The following is a 16,507-nucleotide window of genomic DNA, read 5'->3' as shown; positions in this document are numbered from 1 at the left end:
AACTGAAATGAGGTTAACCTTCCTATATGCTCTCAGAGCGACACTGAACTGACAGGTGGACAGAGCCACATAGCAGGAGCTCACCCTTAACTCGTCACCCTGGCTCCCTGATCTGTACAGTAAAATCCTACATCAACACCACCCACCCTTTTCTTTTCAGTCTTTGGAAAATCCAGCCAAACTAACTGTGTGACCTTAACTTAATCCGAGCGCTGACTGAAAGTTGGCAGAGCTGTTGTGGTCCGTGGTGATTATTATCCACTAATAGTTTTCACTGACCATTTGCACTTGGCCAGAGGTAAAGACCACCTACATTAAACATTTCTATGGCCTTACCTTGGGTTTAGCCACAGAGAAGACTATACTTTACCTTGGGTTTAGCCACAGAGAAGACTATACTTTACCTTGGGTTTAGCCATAGAGAAGACTATACTTTACCTTGGGTTTAGCCATAGAGAAGACTATACTTTACCTTGGGTTTAGCCATAGAGAAGACTATACTTTACCTTGGGTTTAGCCACAGAGAAGATTATACTTTACCTTGGGTTTAGCCACAGAGAAGACTATACTTTACCTTGGGTTTAGCCATAGAGAAGACTATACTTTACCTTGGGTTTAGCCACAGAGAAGATTATACTTTACCTTGGGTTTAGCCACAGAGAAGACTATACCTTGGGTTTGGGAATAGAGAAGACTATACCTTGGGTTTAGCCACAGAGAAGACTATACTTTACCTTGGGTTTAGCCACAGAGAAGACTATACTTTACCTTGGGTTTAGCCATAGAGAAGACTATACTTTACCTTGGGTTTAGCCATAGAGAAGACTATACTTTACCTTGGGTTTAGCCACAGAGAAGATTATACTTTACCTTGGGTTTAGCCACAGAGAAGACTATACTTTACCTTGGGTTTAGCCACAGAGAAGATTATACTTTACCTTGGGTTTAGCCATAGAGAAGACTATACCTTGGGTTTGGGAATAGAGAAGACTATACCTTGGGTTTAGCCACAGAGAAGACTATACTTTACCTTGGGTTTAGCCATAGTGAAGACTATACTATACCTTGGGTTTAGCCATAGAGAAGACTATACCTTGGGTTTGGCAATAGAGAAGACTATACCTTGGGTTTGGGCATAGAGAAGACTATACCTTGGGTTTGGGCATAGAGAAGACTATACCTTGGGTTTGGGCATAGATAATACTATACCTTGGGTTTGGCAATAGAGAAGACTATACCTTGGGTTTGGGCATAGAGAAGACTATACCTTGGGTTTGGGCATAGAGAAGACTATACCTTGGGTTTGGGAATAGAGAAGACTATACCTTGGGTTTGGGCAATGCGAAGACCAGTTTTTCCACACTCTTCTTCCCTCCACCCTGTTCTTTGGTCTGGCTCACTACCACCATCAGGTCGTCACGGCAACCGCCAAAGGTGATCACTGATTGGTAGGAGTAGGTGACCAGAAGGTGCTGTAAAGGAAAGGATGATTTATTTCAGTAGTATAAAAGACATATGTGAATAGGACACTTTTCACATTACCGTGCCAACCTGAACCAAACTGTGCTGGCTTTGATAATTTCTGTTCACTTTTGGTTTGGTTCTGTTCAGTAGTGTCTGTATCATGTCTCTTCCTTTCTTAATAATATAAAACATTTCATTTGTTTTAGTTTTTTTTACACTCCAAAAACAAACTTGTACATACAAACAACAACTTACAGACAGACAGAAACAAGGACTACGTCCCCTCTGCACAGACCCGCATGCTCACAACCCCATCTCTAGTGCCTGGTCACACCTCCATCCTTAGTGCCTGGTCACACCTCCATCCCTAGTGCCTGGTCACACCTCCATCCCTAGTGCCTGGTCACACCTCCATCCCTAGTGCCTGGTCACACCTCCATCCCTAGTGCCTGGTCAAACCTCCATCCCTAGTGCCTGGTCAAACCTCCATCTCTAGTGCCTGGACACACCCCCATCCCTAGTGCCTGGTCAAACCTCCATCCTTAGTGCCTGGTCACACCTCCATCCCTAGTGCCTGGTCACACCTCCATCCCTAGTGCCTGGTCACACCTCCATCCCTAGTGCCTGTTCACACCTCCATCTCTAGTGCCCGGTCACACCTCCATCCCTAGTGCATGGTCACACCTCCATCTCTAGTGCCTGGTCACACCCCCATCGCTAGTGCATGGTCACACCCTCATCCCTAGTGCCTGGTCACACCTCCATCCCAAGTGCCTGGTCACACCTCCATCCCTAGTGCCTGGTCACACCTCCATCCCTAGTGCCTGTTCACACCTCCATCTCTAGTGCCCGGTCACACCTCCATCCCTAGTGCATGGTCACACCTCCATCTCTAGTGCCTGGTCACACCCCCATCGCTAGTGCCTGGTCACACCCTCATCCCTAGTGCCTGGTCACACCTCCATCCTTAGTGCCCGGTCACACCTCTATCCCTAGTGTCTGGTCACACCTCCATCCCTAGTGTCTGGTCACACCTCCATCCCTAGTGCCTGGTCACACCTCCATCCCTAGTGCCTGGCCACACCTCCATCCCTAGTCAGACCTCCATCCCTAGTGCCTGGTCACACCTCCATCCCTAGTGCCTGGTCACACCTCTATCCCTAGTGTCTGGTCACACCTCCATCCCTAGTGTCTGGTCACACCTCCATCCTTAGTGCCTGGTCACACCTCCATCCCTAGTGCCTGGTCACACCTCCATCCTTAGTGCCCGGTCACACCTCCATCCCTAGTGCCTGGTCACACCTCCATCCCTAGTGCCTGGTCACACCTCCATCCCTAGTGCCTGGTCACACCTCCATCCCAAGTGCCTGGTCACACCTCCATCCCTAGTGCCTGGTCACACCTCCATCCCTAGTGCCTGGTCACACCTCCATCCCTAGTGCCTGGTCACACCTCCATCCCTAGTGCCTGGTCACACCTCTATCCCTAGTGTCTGGTCACACCTCCATCCCCAGTGTCTGGTCACACCTCCATCCCTAGTGCCTGGTCACACCTCCATCCCTAGTGCCTGGCCACACCTCCATCCCTAGTCAGACCTCCATCCCTAGTGCCTGGTCACACCTCCATCCCTAGTGCCTGGTCACACCTCTATCCCTAGTGTCTGGTCACACCTCCATCCTTAGTGCCTGGTCACACCTCCATCCCTAGTGCCTGGTCACACCTCCATCTCTAGTGCCTGGTCACACCTCCATCCTTAGTGTCTAGTCACACCTCTATCCCTAGTGCCTGGCCACACCTCCATCCCTAGTCAGACCTCCATCCCTAGTGCCTGGTCACACCTCCATCCCTAGTGCCTGGTCACACCTCTATCCCTAGTGTCTGGTCACACCTCCATCCTTAGTGCCTGGTCACACCTCCATCCCTAGTGCCTGGTCACACCTCCATCCCTAGTGTCTGGTCACACCTCCATCCCTAGTGCCTGGTCACACCTCCATCCTTAGTGTCTGGTCACACCTCCATCCCTAGTGCCTGGTCACACCTCCATCTCTAGTGCCTGGTCACACCTCCATCCTTAGTGTCTAGTCACACCTCTATCCCTAGTGCCCGGTCACACCTCTATCCCTAGTGTCTGGTCACACCTCCATCCCTAGTGCCTAGTCACACCTCAATCCTTAGTGTCTGGTCACACCTCCATCCTTAGTGCCTGGTCACACCTCCATCCCTAGTGCCTGGTCACACCTCTATCCCTAGTGTCTGGTCACACCTCCATCCCTAGTGTCTGGTCACACCTCCATCCCTAGTGCCTGGTCACACCTCCATTCCTAGTGCCTGGTCACACCTCCATCCCTAGTGCCTGGTCACACCTCCATCCCTAGTGCCTGGTCAAACCTCCATCTCTAGTGCCTGGTCACACCTCCATCCTTAGTGCCCGGTCACACCTCCATCCCTAGTGCCTGGTCACACCTCCATCCCTAGTGCCTGGTCACACCTCTATCCCTAGTGCCTGGTCAGACCTCCATCCCTAGTGCCTGGTCACACCTCTATCCCTAGTGTCTGGTCACACCTCCATCCCTAGTGTCTGGTCACACCTCCATCCCTAGTGCCTGGTCACACCTCCATCCCTAGTGCCTGGTCACACCTCCATCCCTAGTGCCTGGCCACACCTCCATCCCTAGTCAGACCTCCATCCCTAGTGCCTGGCCACACCTCCATCCCTAGTCAGACCTCCATCCCTAGTGCCTGGTCACACCTCCATCCCTAGTGCCTGGTCACACCTCTATCCCTAGTGTCTGGTCACACCTCCATCCCTAGTGTCTGGTCACACCTCTATCCCTAGTGTCTGGTCACACCTCCATCCCTAGTGTCTGGTCACACCTCCATCCCTAGTGCCTGGTCACACCTCCATTCCTAGTGCCTGGTCACACCTCCATCCCTAGTGCCTGGTCACACCTCCATCCCTAGTGCCTGGTCAAACCTCCATCTCTAGTGCCTGGTCACACCTCCATCCTTAGTGCCCGGTCACACCTCCATCCCTAGTGCCTGGTCACACCTCCATCTCTAGTGCCTGGCCACACCTCCATCCCTAGTCAGACCTCCATCCCTAGTGCCTTGTCAAACCTCCATCCCTAGTGTCTGGTCACACCTCCATCCCTAGTGTCTGGTCACACCTCCATCCCTAGTGTCTGGTCACACCCCCATCGCTAGTGCCTGGTCACACCTCCATCCCTAGTGCCTGGCCACACCTCCATCCCTAGTGCCTGGTCACACCTCCATCCCTAGTGCCTGGTCACACCCTCATCCCTAGTGCCTGGTCACACCTCCATCCCTAGTGCCTGGTCACACCCTCATCCCTAGTGCCTGGTCATACCTCCATCCTTAGTGACTGGTCACACCTCCATCCTTAGTGCCTGGTCACACCTCCATCCTTAGTGCCTGGTCACACCTCCATCCCTAGTGACTGGTCACACCTCCATCTCTAGTGCCTGGTCACACCTCCATCCCTAGTGCCTGGTCAAACCTCCATCTCTAGTGCCTGGTCACACCTCCATCCCTAGTGCTTGGTCACACCTCCATCCCCAGTGCCTGGTCACACCTCCATCCCTAGTGCCTGGCCACACCTCCATCCCTAGTGAGACCTCCATCCCTAGTGCCTGGTCACACCTCCATCCCTAGTGTCTGGTCACACCTCCATCCCTAGTGCCTGGTCACACCTCCATCCCTAGTGCCTGGCCACACCTCCATCCCTAGTGCCTGGTCTGGTCACACCTCCATCCCTAGTGTCTGGTCACACCCCCATCGCTAGTGCCTGGTCAGACCTCCATCCCTAGTGCCTGGTCACACCCCCATCCCTAGTCAGACCTCCATCCCTAGTGCCTGGTCACACCTCCATCCCTAGTGCCTGGTCACACCTCCATCCCTAGTGCCTGGTCACACCTCCATCCCTAGTGCCTGGTCAAACCTCCATCTCTAGTGCCTGGTCACACCTCCATCCTTAGTGCCCGGTCACACCTCCATCCCTAGTGCCTGGTCACACCTCCATCCCTAGTGCCTGGTCACACCTCTATCCCTAGTGCCTGGTCAGACCTCCATCCCTAGTGCCTGGTCACACCTCTATCCCTAGTGTCTGGTCACACCTCCATCCCTAGTGTCTGGTCACACCTCCATCCCTAGTGCCTGGTCACACCTCCATCCCTAGTGCCTGGTCACACCTCCATCCCTAGTGCCTGGCCACACCTCCATCCCTAGTCAGACCTCCATCCCTAGTGCCTGGCCACACCTCCATCCCTAGTCAGACCTCCATCCCTAGTGCCTGGTCACACCTCCATCCCTAGTGCCTGGTCACACCTCTATCCCTAGTGTCTGGTCACACCTCCATCCCTAGTGTCTGGTCACACCTCTATCCCTAGTGTCTGGTCACACCTCCATCCCTAGTGTCTGGTCACACCTCCATCCCTAGTGCCTGGTCACACCTCCATTCCTAGTGCCTGGTCACACCTCCATCCCTAGTGCCTGGTCACACCTCCATCCCTAGTGCCTGGTCAAACCTCCATCTCTAGTGCCTGGTCACACCTCCATCCTTAGTGCCCGGTCACACCTCCATCCCTAGTGCCTGGTCACACCTCCATCTCTAGTGCCTGGCCACACCTCCATCCCTAGTCAGACCTCCATCCCTAGTGCCTTGTCAAACCTCCATCCCTAGTGTCTGGTCACACCTCCATCCCTAGTGTCTGGTCACACCTCCATCCCTAGTGTCTGGTCACACCCCCATCGCTAGTGCCTGGTCACACCTCCATCCCTAGTGCCTGGCCACACCTCCATCCCTAGTGCCTGGTCACACCTCCATCCCTAGTGCCTGGTCACACCCTCATCCCTAGTGCCTGGTCACACCTCCATCCCTAGTGCCTGGTCACACCCTCATCCCTAGTGCCTGGTCATACCTCCATCCTTAGTGACTGGTCACACCTCCATCCTTAGTGCCTGGTCACACCTCCATCCTTAGTGCCTGGTCACACCTCCATCCCTAGTGACTGGTCACACCTCCATCTCTAGTGCCTGGTCACACCTCCATCCCTAGTGCCTGGTCAAACCTCCATCTCTAGTGCCTGGTCACACCTCCATCCCTAGTGCTTGGTCACACCTCCATCCCCAGTGCCTGGTCACACCTCCATCCCTAGTGCCTGGCCACACCTCCATCCCTAGTGAGACCTCCATCCCTAGTGCCTGGTCACACCTCCATCCCTAGTGTCTGGTCACACCTCCATCCCTAGTGCCTGGTCACACCTCCATCCCTAGTGCCTGGCCACACCTCCATCCCTAGTGCCTGGTCTGGTCACACCTCCATCCCTAGTGTCTGGTCACACCCCCATCGCTAGTGCCTGGTCAGACCTCCATCCCTAGTGCCTGGTCACACCCCCATCCCTAGTCAGACCTCCATCCCTAGTGCCTGGTCACACCTCCATCCCTAGTGCCTGGTCACACCTCCATCCCTAGTGCCTGGTCACACCTCCATCCTTAGTGCCCGGTCACACCTCCATCCCTAGTGCCTGGTCACACCTCCATCTCTAGTGCCTGGCCACACCTCCATCCCTAGTCAGACCTCCATCCCTAGTGCCTTGTCAAACCTCCATCCCTAGTGTCTGGTCACACCTCCATCCCTAGTGTCTGGTCACACCTCCATCCCTAGTGTCTGGTCACACCCCCATCGCTAGTGCCTGGTCACACCTCCATCCCAAGTGCCTGGCCACACCTCCATCCCTAGTGCCTGGTCACACCTCCATCCCTAGTGCCTGGTCACACCCTCATCCCTAGTGCCTGGTCACACCTCCATCCCTAGTGCCTGGTCACACCCTCATCCCTAGTGCCTGGTCATACCTCCATCCTTAGTGACTGGTCACACCTCCATCCTTAGTGCCTGGTCACACCTCCATCCTTAGTGCCTGGTCACACCTCCATCCCTAGTGACTGGTCACACCTCCATCTCTAGTGCCTGGTCACACCTCCATCCCTAGTGCCTGGTCAAACCTCCATCTCTAGTGCCTGGTCACACCTCCATCCCTAGTGCTTGGTCACACCTCCATCCCCAGTGCCTGGTCACACCTCCATCCCTAGTGCCTGGCCACACCTCCATCCCTAGTGAGACCTCCATCCCTAGTGCCTGGTCACACCTCCATCCCTAGTGTCTGGTCACACCTCCATCCCTAGTGCCTGGTCACACCTCCATCCCTAGTGCCTGGCCACACCTCCATCCCTAGTGCCTGGTCTGGTCACACCTCCATCCCTAGTGTCTGGTCACACCCCCATCGCTAGTGCCTGGTCAGACCTCCATCCCTAGTGCCTGGTCACACCCCCATCCCTAGTCAGACCTCCATCCCTAGTGCCTGGTCACACCTCCATCCCTAGTGCCTGGTCACACCTCCATCCCTAGTGCCTGGTCACACCTCCATCCCCAGTGCCTGGTCACACCTCCATCCCCAGTGCCTGGTCACACCTCCATCCCTAGTGCCTGGTCACTCCTCCATCCCTAGTGCCTGGTCACACCTCCATCCCTAGTGCCTGGTCACACCTCCATCCCCAGTGCCTGGTCACACCTCCATCCCCAGTGCCTGGTCACACCTCCATCCCTAGTGCCTGGTCACTCCTCCATCCCTAGTGCCTGGTCACACCTCTATCCCTAGTGTCTGGTCACACCTCCATCCCCAGTGTCTGGTCACACCTCCATCCCTAGTGCCTGGTCACACCTCCATCCCTAGTGCCTGGCCACACCTCCATCCCTAGTCAGACCTCCATCCCTAGTGCCTGGTCACACCTCCATCCCTAGTGCCTGGTCACACCTCTATCCCTAGTGTCTGGTCACCCCCTCATCCTTAGTGCCTGGTCACACCTCCATCCCTAGTGCCTGGTCACACTTCCATCCCTAGTGTCTGGTCACACCTCCATCCCTAGTGCCTGGTCACACCTCCATCCTTAGTATCTGGGCATACCTCCATCCCTAGTGCCTGGTCACACCTCCATCTCTAGTGCCTGGTCACACCTCCATCCTTAGTGTCTGGTCACACCTCTATCCCTAGTGCCCGGTCACACCTCCATCCCTAGTGCCTGGTCACACCTCTATCCCTAATGTCTGGTCACACCTCCATCCCTAGTGTCTGGTCACACCTCCATCCCTAGTGCCTGGTCACACCTCCATTCCTAGTGCCTGGTCACACCTCCATCCCTAGTGCCTGGTCACACCTCCATCCCTAGTGCCTGGTCAAACCTCCATCTCTAGTGCCTGGTCACACCTCCATCCTTAGTGCCCGGTCACACCTCCATCCCTAGTGCCTGGTCACACCTCCATCCCTAGTGCCTGGCCACACCTCCATCCCTAGTCAGACCTCCATCCCTAGTGCCTGGTCACACCTCCATCCCTAGTGCCTGGTCACACCTCTATCCCTAGTGTCTGGTCACACCTCCATCCCTAGTGTCTGGTCACACCTCCATCCTTAGTGCCTGGTCACACCTCCATCCCTAGTGCCTGGTCACACCTCCATCCTTAGTGCCCGGTCACACCTCCATCCCTAGTGCCTGGTCACACCTCCATCCCTAGTGCCTGGTCACACCTCCATCCCTAGTGCCTGGTCACACCTCCATCCCAAGTGCCTGGTCACACCTCCATCCCTAGTGCCTGGTCACACCTCCATCCCTAGTGCCTGGTCACACCTCCATCCCTAGTGCCTGGTCACACCTCCATCCCTAGTGCCTGGTCACACCTCTATCCCTAGTGTCTGGTCACACCTCCATCCCCAGTGTCTGGTCACACCTCCATCCCTAGTGCCTGGTCACACCTCCATCCCTAGTGCCTGGCCACACCTCCATCCCTAGTCAGACCTCCATCCCTAGTGCCTGGTCACACCTCCATCCCTAGTGCCTGGTCACACCTCTATCCCTAGTGTCTGGTCACACCTCCATCCTTAGTGCCTGGTCACACCTCCATCCCTAGTGCCTGGTCACACCTCCATCTCTAGTGCCTGGTCACACCTCCATCCTTAGTGTCTAGTCACACCTCTATCCCTAGTGCCTGGCCACACCTCCATCCCTAGTCAGACCTCCATCCCTAGTGCCTGGTCACACCTCCATCCCTAGTGCCTGGTCACACCTCTATCCCTAGTGTCTGGTCACACCTCCATCCTTAGTGCCTGGTCACACCTCCATCCCTAGTGCCTGGTCACACCTCCATCCCTAGTGTCTGGTCACACCTCCATCCCTAGTGCCTGGTCACACCTCCATCCTTAGTGTCTGGTCACACCTCCATCCCTAGTGCCTGGTCACACCTCCATCTCTAGTGCCTGGTCACACCTCCATCCTTAGTGTCTAGTCACACCTCTATCCCTAGTGCCCGGTCACACCTCTATCCCTAGTGTCTGGTCACACCTCCATCCCTAGTGCCTAGTCACACCTCAATCCTTAGTGTCTGGTCACACCTCCATCCTTAGTGCCTGGTCACACCTCCATCCCTAGTGCCTGGTCACACCTCTATCCCTAGTGTCTGGTCACACCTCCATCCCTAGTGTCTGGTCACACCTCCATCCCTAGTGCCTGGTCACACCTCCATTCCTAGTGCCTGGTCACACCTCCATCCCTAGTGCCTGGTCACACCTCCATCCCTAGTGCCTGGTCAAACCTCCATCTCTAGTGCCTGGTCACACCTCCATCCTTAGTGCCCGGTCACACCTCCATCCCTAGTGCCTGGTCACACCTCCATCCCTAGTGCCTGGTCACACCTCTATCCCTAGTGCCTGGTCACACCTCCATCCCTAGTGCCTGGTCACACCTCTATCCCTAGTGTCTGGTCACACCTCCATCCCTAGTGTCTGGTCACACCTCCATCCCTAGTGCCTGGTCACACCTCCATCCCTAGTGCCTGGTCACACCTCCATCCCTAGTGCCTGGCCACACCTCCATCCCTAGTCAGACCTCCATCCCTAGTGCCTGGCCACACCTCCATCCCTAGTCAGACCTCCATCCCTAGTGCCTGGTCACACCTCCATCCCTAGTGCCTGGTCACACCTCTATCCCTAGTGTCTGGTCACACCTCCATCCCTAGTGTCTGGTCACACCTCCATCCTTAGTGCCTGGTCACACCTCCATCCTTAGTGCCTGGTCACACCTCCATCCCTAGTGCCTGGTCACACCTCCATCCTTAGTGCCCGGTCACACCTCCATCCCTAGTGCCTGGTCACACCTCCATCCTTAGTGCCCGGTCACACCTCTATCCCTAGTGCCTGGTCACACCTCCATCCCTAGTGCCTGGTCACACCTCCATCCCTAGTGCCTGGTCACACCTCCATCCCTAGTGCTTGGTCACACCTCCATCCCAAGTGCCTGGTCACACCTCCATCCCTAGTGCCTGGTCACACCTCCATCCCCAGTGCCTGGTCACACCTCCATCCCTAGTGCCTGGTCACACCTCCATCCCTAGTGCCTGGTCACACCTCCATCCCTAGTGCCTGGCCACACCTCCATCCCTAGTCAGACCTCCATCCCTAGTGCCTGGTCACACCTCCATCCCTAGTGCCTGGTCACACCTCTATCCCTAGTGTCTGGTCACACCTCCATCCTTAGTGCCTGGTCACACCTCCATCCCTAGTGCCTGGTCACACCTCCATCCCTAGTGTCTGGTCACACCTCCATCCCTAGTGCCTGGTCACACCTCCATCCTTAGTGTCTGGTCACACCTCCATCCCTAGTGCCTGGTCACACCTCCATCTCTAGTGCCTGGTCACACCTCCATCCTTAGTGTCTGGTCACACCTCTATCCCTAGTGCCCGGTCACACCTCTATCCCTAGTGTCTGGTCACACCTCCATCCCTAGTGCCTGGTCACACCTCCATCCTTAGTGTCTGGTCACACCTCCATCCTTAGTGCCTGGTCACACCTCCATCCCTAGTGCCTGGTCACACCTCTATCCCTAGTGTCTGGTCACACCTCCATCCCTAGTGTCTGGTCACACCTCCATCCCTAGTGCCTGGTCACACCTCCATTCCTAGTGCCTGGTCACACCTCCATCCCTAGTGCCTGGTCACACCTCCATCCCTAGTGCCTGGTCAAACCTCCATCTCTAGTGCCTGGTCACACCTCCATCCTTAGTGCCCGGTCACACCTCCATCCCTAGTGCCTGGTCACACCTCCATCTCTAGTGCCTGGCCACACCTCCATCCCTAGTCAGACCTCCATCCCTAGTGCCTTGTCAAACCTCCATCCCTAGTGTCTGGTCACACCTCCATCCCTAGTGTCTGGTCACACCTCCATCCCTAGTGTCTGGTCACACCCCCATCGCTAGTGCCTGGTCACACCTCCATCCCTAGTGCCTGGCCACACCTCCATCCCTAGTGCCTGGTCACACCTCCATCTCTAGTGCCTGGTCACACCTCCATCCCTAGTGCCTGGTCACACCCTCATCCCTAGTGCCTGGTCACACCTCCATCCCTAGTGCCTGGTCACACCCTCATCCCTAGTGCCTGGTCATACCTCCATCCTTAGTGCCTGGTCACACCTCCATCCTTAGTGCCTGGTCACACCTCCATCCTTAGTGCCTGGTCACACCTCCATCCCTAGTGACTGGTCACACCTCCATCTCTAGTGCCTGGTCACACCTCCATCCCTAGTGCCTGGTCACACCTCCATCCCTAGTGCCTGGTCACACCTCCATCCCTAGTGCCTGGTCAAACCTCCATCTCTAGTGCCTGGTCACACCTCCATCCCTAGTGCTTGGTCACACCTCCATCCCCAGTGCCTGGTCACACCTCCATCCCTAGTGCCTGGCCACACCTCCATCCCTAGTGAGACCTCCATCCCTAGTGCCTGGTCACACCTCCATCCCTAGTGCCTGGTCACACCTCCATCCCTAGTGCCTGGTCACACCTCCATCCCTAGTGCCTGGCCACACCTCCATCCCTAGTGCCTGGTCTGGTCACACCTCCATCCCTAGTGCCTGGTCAGACCTCCATCCCTAGTGCCTGGTCACACCCCCATCCCTAGTCAGACCTCCATCCCTAGTGCCTGGTCACACCTCCATCCCTAGTGCCTGGTCACACCTCCATCCCTAGTGCCTGGTCACACCTCCATCCCCAGTGCCTGGTCACACCTCCATCCCCAGTGCCTGGTCACACCTCCATCCCTAGTGCCTGGTCACTCCTCCATCCCTAGTGCCTGGTCACACCTCCATCCCTAGTGCCTGGTCACACCTCCATCCCCAGTGCCTGGTCACACCTCCATCCCCAGTGCCTGGTCACACCTCCATCCCTAGTGCCTGGTCACTCCTCCATCCCTAGTGCCTGGTCACACCTCTATCCCTAGTGTCTGGTCACACCTCCATCCCCAGTGTCTGGTCACACCTCCATCCCTAGTGCCTGGTCACACCTCCATCCCTAGTGCCTGGCCACACCTCCATCCCTAGTCAGACCTCCATCCCTAGTGCCTGGTCACACCTCCATCCCTAGTGCCTGGTCACACCTCTATCCCTAGTGTCTGGTCACCCCCTCATCCTTAGTGCCTGGTCACACCTCCATCCCTAGTGCCTGGTCACACTTCCATCCCTAGTGTCTGGTCACACCTCCATCCCTAGTGCCTGGTCACACCTCCATCCTTAGTATCTGGGCATACCTCCATCCCTAGTGCCTGGTCACACCTCCATCCCTAGTGCCTGGTCACACCTCCATCCCCAGTGCCTGGTCACACCTCCATCCCCAGTGCCTGGTCACACCTCCATCCCTAGTGCCTGGTCACTCCTCCATCCCTAGTGCCTGGTCACACCTCTATCCCTAGTGTCTGGTCACACCTCCATCCCCAGTGTCTGGTCACACCTCCATCCCTAGTGCCTGGTCACACCTCCATCCCTAGTGCCTGGCCACACCTCCATCCCTAGTCAGACCTCCATCCCTAGTGCCTGGTCACACCTCCATCCCTAGTGCCTGGTCACACCTCTATCCCTAGTGTCTGGTCACCCCCTCATCCTTAGTGCCTGGTCACACCTCCATCCCTAGTGCCTGGTCACACTTCCATCCCTAGTGTCTGGTCACACCTCCATCCCTAGTGCCTGGTCACACCTCCATCCTTAGTATCTGGGCATACCTCCATCCCTAGTGCCTGGTCACACCTCCATCTCTAGTGCCTGGTCACACCTCCATCCTTAGTGTCTGGTCACACCTCTATCCCTAGTGCCCGGTCACACCTCCATCCCTAGTGCCTGGTCACACCTCTATCCCTAATGTCTGGTCACACCTCCATCCCTAGTGTCTGGTCACACCTCCATCCCTAGTGCCTGGTCACACCTCCATTCCTAGTGCCTGGTCACACCTCCATCCCTAGTGCCTGGTCACACCTCCATCCCTAGTGCCTGGTCAAACCTCCATCTCTAGTGCCTGGTCACACCTCCATCCTTAGTGCCCGGTCACACCTCCATCCCTAGTGCCTGGTCACACCTCCCTCTCTAGTGCCTGGCCACACCTCCATCCCTAGTCAGACCTCCATCCCTAGTGCCTTGTCAAACCTCCATCCCTAGTGTCTGGTCACACCTCCATCCCTAGTGTCTGGTCACACCTCCATCCCTAGTGTCTGGTCACACCCCCATCGCTAGTGCCTGGTCAGACCTCCATCCCTAGTGCCTGGCCACACCTCCATCCCTAGTGCCTGGTCACACCTCCATCTCTAGTGCCTGGTCACACCTCCATCCCTAGTGCCTGGTCACACCTCCATCCCTAGTGCCTGGTCACACCCTCAACCCTAGTGCCTGGTCACACCTCCATCCTTAGTGCCTGGTCACACCTCCATCCTTAGTGCCTGGTCACACCTCCATCCTTGGTGCCTGGTCACACCTCCATCCCTAGTGACTGGTCACACCTCCATCTCTAGTGCCTGGTCACACCTTCATCCCTAGTGCCTGGTCACACCTCCATCCCTAGTGCCTGGTCACACCTCCATCCCTAGTGCCTGGTCAAACCTCCATCTCTAGTGCCTGGTCACACCTCCATCCCTAGTGCTTGGTCACACCTCCATCCCCAGTGCCTGGTCACACCTCCATTCCTAGTGGCTGGCCACACCTCCATCCCTAGTCAGACCTCCATCCCTAGTGCCTGGTCACACCTCCATCCCTAGTGCCTGGTCACACCTCCATCCCTAGTCAGACCTCCATCCCTAGTGCCTGGTCACACCTCCATCCCTAGTGCCTGGCCACACCTACATCCCTAGTGCCTGGTCACACCTCCATCCCTAGTGCCTGGTCTGGTCACACCTCCATCCCTAGTGTCTGGTCACACCCCCATCGCTAGTGCCTGGTCAGACCTCCATCCCTAGTGCCTGGTCACACCCCCATCCCTAGTCAGACCTCCATCCCTAGTGCCTGGTCACACCTCCATCCCTAGTGCCTGGTCACACCTCCATCCCTAGTGCCTGGTCACACCTCCATCCCCAGTGCCTGGTCACACCTCCATCCCTAGTGCCTGGTCACACCTCCATCCCTAGTGCCTGGTCACACCTCCATCCCTAGTGCCTGGTCACACCTCCATCCCTAGTCAGACCTCCATCCCTAGTGCCTGGCCACACCTCCATCCCTAGTGCCTGGTCACACCTCCATCCCTAGTCAGACCTCCATCCCTAGTGCCTGGCCACACCTCCATCCCTAGTGCCTGGTCACACCTCCATCCCTAGTGCCTGGTCTGGTCACACCTCCATCCCTAGTGTCTGGTCACACCTCCATCCCTAGTGCCTGGCCACACCTCCATCCCTAGTGCCTGGTCACACCTCCATCCCTAGTGCCTTGTCTGGTCACACCTCCATCCCTAGTGTCTGGTCAGACCTCCATCTCTAGTGTCTGGTCACACCCCCATCGCTAGTGCCTGGTCACACCTCCATCCCTAGTGCCTGGCCACACCTCCATCCCTAGTGCCTGGTCACACCTCCATCCCTAGTGCCTGGTCTGGTCACACCTCCATCCCTAGTGCCTGGTCTGGTCACACCTCCATCCCTAGTGCCTGGCCACACCTCCATCCATAGTCAGACCTCCATCCCTAGTGCCTGGTCACACCTCCATCCCTAGTGCCTGCATTACTGTTTGCCACTTGGCCTTAAATTGTACCAATTGGTTTTTCTCGGTCGCCCATTCTATTTCAATAATAAATCATTTGATTTTCCCATTGTGTTAATGATGGCGGATTGATTGACTTCCATGTTTTTTATATATGTTTTTTCAAGATGAGTGATAAGAAGAGAATCATCCAGCCCATTGTGTATCTCACTACACTATATGCCATGTTTTGAAATATGCAGACAGATTAAAAGTGTGTTGACATTGTAATACTTCTGACAGCCAACTTTCTAGCTCCGCCCACAACGTCTGGACTCCGTAGCATTCCCAGAAAGCATGGCTTGTTGAGTCATTATTAGTTTTACACTTGAGACATGACTCTGTCGTTGTGCTGTCGAATTTGTGAATTTTGTCTCTTGTATAATACATTCTATACGTCATCTCTCTTCCTGATACAGGCCACAAGATCCTTGTTTCGGAAATTGGTTTCGTGTTATTGTTTTCTCAAGAGGCAAATTCAGCAAGAAGCAATCTAGCAGCGCAACATTATTTCTGCTGCTTTATTTCAAATGACTTGGAGGAATAAGGGTAAGATAATTATAGTGTTTTAGGTCTAACTTTGTTTATATCTCAGTCAACGTTTGGATCTCTCTGGGTAGACCCAGACATGGGTTCAAATACTATTTGAAATCTTTCAAATACATTAAGTGTTTGTTCTAGCCTGCCATGAGTGTCAGATGGGCGGGATTAGCACTTTTTGATATATTTTTTTGTTTCCTTTAACCCAGGCAACCCAGGACTCAATCAAGTCCCACTTAAGTATTTGAACTGATTTCAAATAGTATATGAACCCGGGTATGAGTGTCAAATCAGAGGTTGGCGTTGACCAGTTTCTGTTTCCCGGTGGGGATCTGGTGTTTCAAACATTGGTAGCAGAAAATCATTCCACACCAGTAGTTCAACAAGTCTCTGTGTCCTGGCCAC

At 55.3% G+C, this 16,507-nt stretch overlaps 1 protein-coding gene across 4 annotated transcripts in view; it reads right to left on the bottom strand.

The window, feature by feature from the left end:
• LOC110504234 (pleckstrin homology domain-containing family H member 1) overlaps positions 1-16,507 on the bottom strand; it is a 71,905-nt gene that overhangs the window by 4,713 nt on the left and 50,685 nt on the right. For all 4 annotated transcript variants that reach the window (XM_036962700.1, XM_036962702.1, XM_036962703.1 and 1 more), the window contains one exon: positions 1,326-1,472. In XM_036962700.1, coding sequence (XP_036818595.1) covers positions 1,326-1,472 — 147 coding nt within the window. The remainder of the gene's footprint in view (positions 1-1,325; positions 1,473-16,507) is intronic.

Source organism: Oncorhynchus mykiss, chromosome 25, assembly GCF_013265735.2.
Source record: "Oncorhynchus mykiss isolate Arlee chromosome 25, USDA_OmykA_1.1, whole genome shotgun sequence".
NCBI lineage: Eukaryota > Metazoa > Chordata > Actinopteri > Salmoniformes > Salmonidae > Oncorhynchus > Oncorhynchus mykiss.
The sequence above is the reverse complement of the archived record's forward strand: the minus strand, read 5'-3'. Positions and strand labels throughout refer to the sequence as shown.